This window comes from Tribolium castaneum, chromosome 10, assembly GCF_031307605.1.
Source record: "Tribolium castaneum strain GA2 chromosome 10, icTriCast1.1, whole genome shotgun sequence".
Lineage (NCBI taxonomy): Eukaryota > Metazoa > Arthropoda > Insecta > Coleoptera > Tenebrionidae > Tribolium > Tribolium castaneum.
The window spans coordinates 7,343,849-7,354,878 of NC_087403.1; the positions used below are offsets into that span (position 1 = coordinate 7,343,849).

Below are 11,030 nucleotides of genomic sequence, written 5' to 3' on the forward strand. Positions count from 1 at the left end.
CATGTTAGAATTGTGATTGTAATTTTACAAATGACAATATCAACATATCAGTTAATTAGTAGAACTATGGAAAGTTCTACAGCGTGATAAGAGGCCTTGTAGTGTTGTATATAAATTGAACGATTTTACAGTGTCTTAAATTTTTATTGTATTTAAAGATCGTGCTCCTTCTGGTGCTTTTACTTATACTAATTCGAGCAGCTGTGCTATACACTTGTAATATTTCCAATAAAACATTCAGAATAAGAAGATTTTTATTCAAGAACTTCACAAAAACGTCGTCCAGTACACAATATTAAGAATAATAAACGAAAATGGGAAGAAAAACCGCGAAAACTGGTCAATACAGAGAGCAATGTTTTTCCCATGGCAAAAAGTGTCGTATTGTGGCTGACTGGCAGTACTAAAACGTGGTTCGTCAATTCCCTGAAAACTGAAAATTACATAGGCAAGTCATTGGATTCACGTACCCTATATTCATTAAATTGCGAAGTGATATCTTCATCTGAATACCCTTTCATGGCCTTTGTTGCCACAGGCCCCATGAAATTATTCACGACAGCAAACTCCATTAGTGATAAAAACACAAAAACCGAACAACTGGACATCCACACATCTATTGCTTTTACATAGGAAACGGGAGGAAGGGACTGTTGAGACTGGGTATTTTGAGTTGCCAAAGTTAGTAGAGAGGTAACTCCGAGGGTTACTCTTGCCGGGATAGCTTCGGGTTTAATCCAGAAGGATATCCAAGACATTACGACAATCAAAGCTGAAGGGATGTACGTGTGAAACAAATGGTAGCCCAACCTTCTTCTCAAGTTGAAAACAATGGCCAAACATGTGAAATTACCTATTGTTTTAATTTAGTTTTTTTTGCATTCCATGAGTTCCACCACCTTGGTGCTTGAAAAACCAAAGTGGTGTAACTAAGTAAGGACCTGCCTGTGGAATATTCAATTGTACAATCGGTTGTATAATTGTTAGAAATGTCCAGTTGCGGCAACTCAATCGTTGGATTCACAACAAGAGGGTCAGTCATGTTCCAAATAAAAACCAAGTCGTGATCCGTGTGCGATACTAAAACTTTCTGATTATAATCAGGTATATTTTGGTTGGAGGAATAGTTACGCACAGCTTTCAATCATCATGGAACAAATCTGAGTATCATGTGGATAGGACTCAAATTTCATAGCACATGAAAGTACAAGAGTTAATCTTAAAAATTCAATTATGTGAGGTCAACACCAATCGGGTTATTACTTAGACATGTATAGCAATGTTTTATCGTGGTAGAGCCACAAATAGTGGTTTGGTATAGTCATTTCGTGAAAGGTCACACTTTTTGCATTTTTAAAAAAACAGTCTGGTCTCCAAATATTGTGGAGCCACTCCACGTCTAAAATCCTGTACTCTTCGCTCATATTCTCCGGGAATCTGAGCCTTGGGTCTCTCCAACTTTGTGCTAGGAATATATCCGTGACATAAGTCTACAAATAAATTTACTAATAGCTACGACCTGACTTTAGGCATCACTTGCCATCGATTCCTCATTAATTGAATCAAGAGAGAGAACAGTGACGTGAAAGTAGACAACAGTTGGTTGTCCTTGCAGTTTAGGGGCTCTATTTTTGTCGTAATGTTTGGGTTTTTGCGGTAGAATATCACTGAGTGAGAGACTATTTTCTTCAATGTGGTCGCGGTGCTTGACATTGTGGTTTCTACTAAAATGATTGTTTCATTTCATCATCTCGTTTAATGTTAAAATTAGTAACAAGGGGAGGGGGAGTAAATAATAGTTAGTACCTACTTACAAGGTATGAGTGCTCTTTACATTTGAGATCATACACAGAGCCAGTAAAACACAGAATACCATAGTGAAGTACGATTAATGTAATCTCATTAATGGTCGTGATAGACACGGGTTTCTACCACTGTTAGCTACACTAACGACTAGCTCCTTTACAGTTACGCTAATTTAATTATACTATAATAAGCTTAAAATAAGTTACAAATTAAAAAAAATCACCGGGAGTGAACCCGTAGCAATGCACTGTCTTAAATTAGTTCAGTAACTTTAAGGAAGATTTGAGTGTGAGATCCATGGGATGTTCACGCCGTACCTACTCTTATACTTAAGCTATCAATATATGCATATACACACTTTTTAATACTACTTTGTACAAGTAAACACTTTACATTATGTACAGATAGTTTGTCTACTATTTATTACATTTATATTTTTCTTTTCTAAACATAACTAGTGTTAAACGTAGATTGTTGGTTTGCATAAATGGTCAGGCGAGTCATAATACCAAAAAAAAATTTATTTTGTATAAAAAATACAACCAAATTTAAGTAGCTCAATTCAAGATAACAATACTTGTCCCTAAATATAAAAGCAAAAATAATTAATTAAATAAAATGCAATACACATCAATTTCGCACGAAAAATATGATACAACGAGATATTTCAGTCACAATTAGAGATTTATATTAAAATTTAGTACACGTAGCCGTCTCATAGTCTTGCTCCGCCCCAAGAAAAGTTACTGGGCTAAAGTTGCAGTGCCAAAGTAAAAAAATAACTCTAACAACTCATGCACTATTCAAGTATAGATTTAATTTTGTAATTATCACATAAGAAGTGGACTTCTGAGGTCAATTCTGATTATCGTCAGACCCCAACCTGTCAACAAATAAATTATATTATTATTCCTAAGTATTATTGCTAGTTGCCATAGTAACAAACATTTGTTGAAAATCGGCAAGCTCTTGACCTAAGATTTCTATTCCTTGAGAGCCACTACGACTTGATTCGCCGGAAGATGGCGCTGCTTCCTTATTACCGGCACTGCTTGTTTTTTTTTTCTCGGATTCGTTACCGTCCGGTCGTCGAGCTGGCGTTTGTTTGCAGGGAATGACAGGTTTGTTTGGGGGAATTGGGGGAGGAACGCCACGCCCGGCCACAGCCCCCTTCTTGGGAGGGGTTTGGGGGGCAGAGGGCGACTGGTATTGGGCGTGAAATGCTGGTTTAGGTTGAGATCGAGTCACTGGTGGCTGCGTTGAAGGGCCCGCATTTGCCATCAACTGAAATTCTTTATCTGATCAATCTTATTCATTAATTCATTATCAAAGCGGCCTGCGAAGTTTGAATTTCATAGCTAATGTCACTTAATTTCAAAGTCACAGGTCACTTTACTATCAGCGTATCTTGACAGTGTTGCCAGTTCAAAAATATACTATAATCCACCACACCCGAAAAAGTTGCACCTAATATTCACCTTATTATAAGTTTTCATTTATATCTTTCTAATAATGCACAAGGTATTTTAGTAAAGGGTTCCAAAAAACACCATTTTTGGCTAGCTAAATTTTGTGATTTTGTCTTATTTGCCTGAAAAAATGAACAGCCAAGGCTACTTGTTTTGTAAAAGAAAATCGTCTGCTTTTTTGATTCAAAAACGAAGTAAATCGATCAAAATAAGCTGAAATAAGAGTTAATTTCGTGAGTTTTCACAGTTTAAATGAAAATTTTCGACGAAAATCATCAAGTCTGGCAACACTGGTGGTGAACGGCATTACCTTAGTTGTTGCCATTTGCACCGGGGGCGCTATTGCTGTCTGACGCAAAGCCTGGCCTGGTGTTACAGACTGTGCAATGCCCGTGGCTGCAATAATTGATTAGCAAAAAGATAATTAAAAAAACTATATAATTACTAGGGCCTGAAACTGGAACACTTGAAACAGTTGCCGTCGGTTGTACCACCTTAGCTACACTACTAATCATAGGAGCTGCACTATCACAAGATACGTTAGTTCGAGTTTTTAATAATTCATAATCAGCTTTTAATTTTTGTAATTCAGCCTCCAATTCTTGACATCTAAAGATGAAAAATAATATATTAACATACCAGCTAAGCTGCAAAAAACGGCCATTCACTGATCACTCGATCAGCGAGTGGAATAGCACACGATTGCTTGGAGGATCTTTAATTAGGCAAAATTGTTTACCTAGCTTCCTTAATGGCAAGTTGTTGAGTTAGTGATTTTTTGTCAGCTTCAAAAACGTGTAGTTGTTTTTCAAGTTCAGCCTCCATTTGAAGTGATTTTTTGCTTTCTTCCTCTAAACCTTCAGCCATGCTGTCAATCCTTGACTTTTCTTCAGATAATATCTAAAATTTTGCAAATATTGGTCAGTATTAAGACACTAAAGCTAAATTACTTGTGCTAAATCTTCACTCCTTTTTCTCTCCTCGATATATTTCACTATAATTTTTTTCCTTTCAGCCAACAAAAGCAGAACAATTTGTTTTTGTCTTGCTCTTTCTTCGTCAGCCATTTCTAATTGTTTTTTAACTTCTTTTTCTAGTTTTTTCCTTGCAGACCTCTCCATTTCCAATTCTTGTCTTAACCTAGTCCTCTCCATTTCTAAACCATAAGTAATATCATCACCTTGAGCAGTGTCATGTTCGTGTTTACATTTTTCTTCTTCTAGTTCTTGTATGACTTTCCTATGTTTTGCTTCGGCTTCTTTTAATATATTTATCATATGTTGATGAGCTCGTCTTTGTTGAAGCGCTAATTGTTCTAGTGCTTGCAACTGTTGTTCAGCTGCAACAGCCATTTCCTGTTCACTGACAACAGGTTTTGCATTTGGTCCATCGGCAATACTGTCTCTAAGTAAAGCTATGTAGGGATCAGACGCCACAGCGGGTCTATAACGTCCTACATTCACTACTTGTTTCAACCTCTCAGACTAAATAAAAAAAGTTAGTAGTAGAAAAGGCTTAAAGAGAGTCGGGTACCTTCAAGGTAGCAATCGCGATGTCTCTAGCTTGGATCTCACCTTCAAAATACGTGACTAATTTAAGAAGATCGTTTTTAGATAGCTCCATTTTTGGATTTCTCTGTTTGAAAAATAAAACTAGAATTGTGACCAATACATTTTACGTGAACAACCTTAAGAGTATTACTGCCGACACTAGTCCTGTCTAATTGTTCAAACTGATTTGGATCTGAGGAAGCCCCTGGCTGTTGTTGTTGCTGTTGTTCCGGAACACAACTTAAGGCGCCCCCAAATCCCATTCCTAAGCCACTCAACCATCCATTCTGCTGATTGTTATTAGAAGCCATGTTGACGGATTTTTTCCTGCTTCCCTAATTTCAGAGACTTTTCCGCTAAAACATCGGAGGATCTACCATTTTTTCGATCGATAATTGTTTTATTATCGACATTATATTTCAAACGTATCGTTCAATCAATTTACAACTTGGAAAACACTCTTATAGGTTAACGTGAACAATCGATTAATTTATACTCACATAACCAACACAACTCCTCTTTTAGGGAATTTCGTCTTAAGATTTTTTGCTCACACGACAGCAAATTTCCCCAAAAATTACAATCGCTCAATCAGGGAGTGTTCACTCTTCAAAAAAAGCCAGGAGTGGGGATGTTAGTTAGTGGTAACATCACCGAAGCGCTGACAAGCAATCAAGAGAGATAAAATATATTACTGTCTTAATCATTTAAAAAATTTGTTGTTTGCCGTCTCCAACGGTTCACACTTGAGTACTGTTAAAATGGTGTGTCTCTGGTTGTGATGGAACACAGAATCAATGAAACTATTAAATTTGTCGCAACCCTTCGATACTTAATTGTATCTTAAGGCGTCTGTTGAACACATGCGTCACGCACTTGGATGAACAAAAGCACATTTTTACAACCGACACTGATTTATGCTGATTTATGCGACATGTAAAACCCAAAGTTTCGTGTGTCGGGTGTAAAACTGTGTTTTTGTTCAAATATATTTGATAGAATTGTCAAATACCGGATGGGTTTGAATTTCCCTCCAAGCGATTTAACTAGCGCTTACGTGACATTACCAGTAACTAGAATGTACAATTTGTGGTGGGGACGGCAGAGTCGCCAATCTACAGCCACTAAATATCTATAATCTATGGCTCAATGTCGACATAAAAACTGGATCCTTCTAGTTCCATATTCTCTGCATAGCGTCACTCGCGTTATTAATTATTAATATTATTATCAATAGAAAAATACATGTTGCGTAATACAAAAATAATACAATGTAGAAGATAGCACCAAAAACGGTGCTGGCACCATGAACATTAGAGTCGACCAGACAATCGCTGCCGCCATGCAGCTAAAACCACAGAACAGAAAGGGTTAAGAAGTGATAATTCCCTAGTAAATCACTGGCAACACGAGAATCCAGCGCCTCTGGTGCTGAAGTGCGTTACTACCACGGTAAAGTGCCACGTTTGAATAAATTCCTTTTATATTGTTTTTTATTATTTTTATCTTACAAGTTTCATTGCAAATTGTTTAAAATAAAAAAATATATTTTCATTTTAAACAAAATGAAAACGTTTTATATTTATTTTAAACAAAATTTGAAATGAAACTTACAAAAAAAGTTGTTTTGGGGTAATAAAACACAGATTTTGTTAACATTTTTATTGTACACTTGAGTAACATAACAAATTAAATTTTTCAAAAAATTAAAGTATTGTATTATTTCTTAATTATACAAAAATTATAAAAAAATTAAATCAGTCAGTGTTGGCATGTTTTGCCTGTCTGCTCGAGACTTAAAACAAAATAAGGTCTGCTTTGCAATGACTTTTACCTTGTCTGTCAGCAAACAGTTGCCCACGCTACGACCACGAGGAGGTACATGCAGTGCACTGACACACTCGAGCGCAAATAAGAAACTTAAAAGTAAATTCTGAAATACCCTAAATAGCGAAAACGCCAAAATTTTGAACTTACAGGATCCTCAATTTTGCAGGCATTCCTCCACAATTCTTGAAGCTTTGGATTCTTAGGGAAGGTGAAGAAATGCTTATTGGACTGTCCTTTGTTGGGAACATAATCACTGGTGCATCCGGGGTATTTGCAGGAATATTTGCGATAACCAGCCATGACTAAAGTTCAGTTGAGTAGTAGAAATCAAAAATCCGTCACTCCAGACCAATGCCTTTAAAATAGAAAGAAACACCAATCAAAAAGATGAGGTTATATTAATAAAATAAGAGATACTTATCTTTTTGGTCGGCGCTCAACACCAGGAATTGACTCACTAACGAACTGTAATCAGAATTTTTGCTTTGATTAAACGATTAAACAAATAATTGCTACATACTTCCGGTAACACGTTGAACGATGAGTGACAAAACAACACTTTTGGCGCGATATTTTCGGTGCGATCTGCGCGCAAGCGTAGATGTCATTGTTACGTCAAAAAATATAATTTAATGAAATCCCTAATAAATACGCGCTTGTTTTAAAATAAGCAGTCGTCATTGGTCGTCCCTTTTCATCTCCCCGGGAGTGCAAAACCCCCCTCGCCTATACTCTCGTGTTGCCAATGCGCGTATCCCACTTTCACCCCCATGGCTAAAACCATTTCTCCACCATTCTACCAACTATTTCTACAGCCAAGTTCACACCAGAAAAAAAAACAAAAAAAATGCACCTACCTTCATGTGGCTTCTACGGTGGCTACTGTTTGTAGCAAAACATTTAAAAGAAATTAAAAACAACACCATTAAAAAATCTTTATTTGCATGAAAATTACAACAAGCGACTGTTATTAATATTATACAAAGTAAAGAATATAAAATACGTTATAATATATGGCACTCAAATTATTAAATTCAATACCTCACAAGATAAATAGAAAAAAAAGCACCTACCTTCATATGGCTTCTGCGTTGGTTACTGTTTGTAGCAAAACATAAAAAAGAATTTAAAAACAACAGCATTAAAAAAATCTTTATTTGCATGAAAATAACAAGCGACATAATTTTACGGCAGTAAAAAACAATAAACAATATTTATTATATTTAAGGATTGCACTAATTGGTCAAATTAGGTAAAACTAATTTGTCCAACTAGAACCACGTGGAGGTTTAGAGCATTCTTGCCAGGAAAAAATAAAATAAGGATGAGATAAACAATAATTATTAGAAAATAAAAGGGAATAAAGCTAAAAGTCGTAGAGCAATGTAATGTGTTCCATTGAATTGAGCGGCTCATTTTGCGTATAAAACTATTTTTTAACAAAATATAAACTTTTAAAGTTTTTTGATAAAAATTAAGATTGGCAATATCTATAGTGAAAAATTTTATTAAAAAAAAAAAATTCATAACTCGAAAACTAAAAGTCGTAGAGCAATGCGGTTTGTTCCATTGAATTCAGCGGCTCATTTTGCGTATAAAACCATCTTCTAACAAGATGTAAACTTTCAAAGTTTTTTGCTAAAAATTAAGATAGGCAATATCTATTGTGAAAAATTTTATTTACAAAAAAATTCATAACTCAAAAACTAAAAGTCGTAGAGCAATGCGGTGTGTTCCATTGAATTCAGCGGCTCATTTTGCGTATAAAACCATCTTTTAGCAAAATGTAAACTTTTAAAGTTTTTTTCTAAAAATTAAGATAGGCAATATCTATAGTGGAAAATTTTATTTACCACAAAAATTCATAACTCAAAAACTAAAAGTCGTAGAGCAATGCGGTTTGTTCCATTGAATTCAGCGGCTCATTTTGCGTATAAAACCATCTTTTAACAAGATGTAAACTTTTAAAGTTTTTTGATAAAAATTAAGATAGGCAATATCTATTGTAAAAAATTTTATTTACAAAAAAAATTCATAACTCAAAAACTAAGAGTCGTAGAGCAATGCGGTTTGTTCCATTGAATTCAGCGGCTCATTTTGCGTATAAAACCATCTTTTAACAAAATGTAAACTCTTAAAGTTTTTTGATAAAAATTAAGATAGGCAATATCTATAGTAAAAAATTTTATTTACCAAAAAAAATTTATAACTCGAAAACTAAAAGTCGTAGAGCAATGCGGTTTGTTCCATTGAATTCAGCGGCTCATTTTGCGTATAAAACCATCTTTTAACAAGATGTAAACTTTTAAAGTTTTTTGATAAAAATTAAGATTGGCAATATCTATAGTGAAAAATTTTATTTACCAAAAAAAATTCATAACTCGAAAACTAAAAGTCGTAGAGCAATGCGGTTTGTTCCATTGAATTTAGCGGCTCATTTTGCGTATAAAACCATCTTTTAATAAAATGAAAAATTTTAAATTTTTTTGCTAAAAATTAAGATATGCAATATCTATAGTGGAAAATTTTATTTACCAAAAAAAATTCATAACTCAAAAACTAAAAGCCGTAGAGCAATGCGGTTTGTTCCATTGAATTCAGCGGCTCATTTTGCGTATAAAACCATCTTTTAACAAGATGTAAACTTTTAAAGTTTTTTGATAAAAATTAAGATTGGCAATATCTATAGTGAAAAATTTTATTAAAAAAAAAAATTCATAACTCAAAAACTAAAAGTCGTAGAGCAATGCGGTTTGTTCCATTGAATTCAGCGGCTCATTTTGCGTATAAAACCATCTTTTAACAAGATGTAAACTTTTAAAGTTTTTTGATAAAAATTAAGATAGGCAATATCTATTGTAAAAAATTTTATTTACAAAAAAAATTCATAACTCAAAAACTAAAAGCCGTAGAGCAATGCGGTTTATTCCATTGAATTCAGCGGCTCATTTTGCTTATGAAACCATCTTTTAACGAAATGTAAACTTTTAAAGTTTTTTGCTAAAAATTAAAATAAGCAATATCTATAGCGAAAAATTTTATTAAAAAAAAATTCATAACTCAAAAACTAAAAGTCGTAGAGCAATGCGGTTTGTTCCATTGAATTCAGCGGCTCGTTTTGCGTATGAAACCATCTTTTAACAAAATGTAAACTTTTAAAGTTTTTTGATAAAAATTAAGATAGGCAATATCTATAGTAAAAAATTTTATTTACAAAAAAAATTCATAACTCGAAAACTAAAAGTCGTAGAGCAATGCGGTTTGTTCCATTGAATTTAGCGGCTCATTTTGCGTATAAAACCATCTTTTAACAAGATGTAAACTTTTAAAGTTTTTTGCTAAAAATTAAAATAGGCAATATCTATAGCGAAAAATTTTATTAAAAAAAAAATTCATAACTCAAAAACTAAAAGTCGTAGAGCAATGCGGTTTGTTCCATTGAATTCAGCGGCTCATTTTGCGTATAAAACCATCTTTTAACAAGATGTAAACTTTTAAAGTTTTTTCATAAAAATTAAGATAGGCAATATCTATTGTAAAAAATTTTATTTACAAAAAAATTCATAACTCGAAAACTAAAAGTCGTGGAGCAATGCGGTTTGTTCCATTGAATTTAGCGGCTCATTTTGCGTATAAAACCATCTTTTAACAAAATGTAGACTTTTAAAGTTTTTTCATAAAAATTAAGATAGGCAATATCTATAGTGAAAAATTTTATTTACCAAAAAAAATTCATAACTCGAAAACTAAAAGTCGTAGAGCAATGCGGTTTCGTCCATTGAATTCAGGGGCTAATTTTGCGTATAAAACCATCTTTTAACAAAATGTAAACTTTTAAAGTTTTTTCATAAAAATTAAGATAGGCAATATCTATAGTGAAAAATTTTATTTACCGAAAAAAATTCTTAACTCGAAAACTAAAAGTCGTAGAGCAATGCGGTTTGATCCATTGAATTCAGCAGCTCATTTTGCTTAAAATCATCTTTTATCAAAATGTAAACATTTTGCAATGGCAAAAAATGTGCAACTATATTATTATTATTATTATTATTATTACAAAGTTTATCGTCCTCTAACTCAAGCTGATATAATTAAGTGTGAATCAAGTGTAATGTACCCAAACATATCATTACAGTACATCATCTGTTTTTTGAATAGATCTTTCAGTGTTTTCCCCTTATTATTAGTTAGTTACGTTACGTATCAACTTTTTATTTTTTTTTTCTTATTTTTTCAATATTTGTATACTTCTCGAAAGCAGCAAACAGTGTGGGTTTTGTACTTAAATTGGTACTTCAGTAAAGTTTTAAATATCTCACAAAGGTGAAAAAGCAACAAATTTATTTGGTAATTTGGTCGCTCTTTTTTCCAACAT

The 11,030-nt window shown here is 33.5% G+C and overlaps 2 protein-coding genes and 1 long non-coding RNA gene across 6 annotated transcripts; 1 reads left to right on the top strand and 2 right to left on the bottom strand.

Annotated features, from left to right (window-relative positions):
- Positions 1–236: 236 nt before the first annotated feature.
- On the bottom strand, positions 237–2,156 carry HisCl1 (Histamine-gated chloride channel subunit 1). Of its 3 annotated transcripts, none has more exons than XM_015982946.2 (7): positions 1,815–2,156; positions 1,541–1,724; positions 1,264–1,490; positions 1,136–1,218; positions 946–1,080; positions 471–853; positions 237–403 (listed from the first exon to the last, which is right to left on the bottom strand). In XM_015982946.2, exons 1-7 carry the CDS (start codon positions 1,874–1,876, stop codon positions 341–343), a joined length of 1,137 nt encoding a protein of 378 aa, XP_015838432.1. In that variant the 5' UTR covers positions 1,877–2,156; the 3' UTR covers positions 237–340.
- Positions 2,157–2,309: 153 nt separating this feature from the next.
- Positions 2,310–5,350, bottom strand: Naus (Nausicaa). 2 transcript variants are annotated; one of them, XM_064359374.1, is made up of 8 exons: positions 4,963–5,350; positions 4,809–4,910; positions 4,226–4,759; positions 4,015–4,175; positions 3,721–3,884; positions 3,586–3,671; positions 2,753–3,090; positions 2,310–2,689 (listed from the first exon to the last, which is right to left on the bottom strand). In XM_064359374.1, exons 1-8 carry the CDS (start codon positions 5,134–5,136, stop codon positions 2,662–2,664), a joined length of 1,587 nt encoding a protein of 528 aa, XP_064215444.1. In that variant the 5' UTR covers positions 5,137–5,350; the 3' UTR covers positions 2,310–2,661. The 2 variants fall into 2 exon arrangements, with proteins under 2 accessions (XP_064215444.1, XP_064215443.1); XM_064359373.1 differs by having other exon boundaries at positions 2,310–3,090.
- Positions 5,351–6,283: 933 nt separating this feature from the next.
- LOC135267254 (uncharacterized) lies at positions 6,284–7,164 on the top strand. Its single transcript, XR_010335646.1, has 2 exons — positions 6,284–6,751; positions 6,805–7,164. It is a non-coding gene; the product is annotated as an uncharacterized LOC135267254 (long non-coding RNA).
- Positions 7,165–11,030: the final 3,866 nt, after the last annotated feature.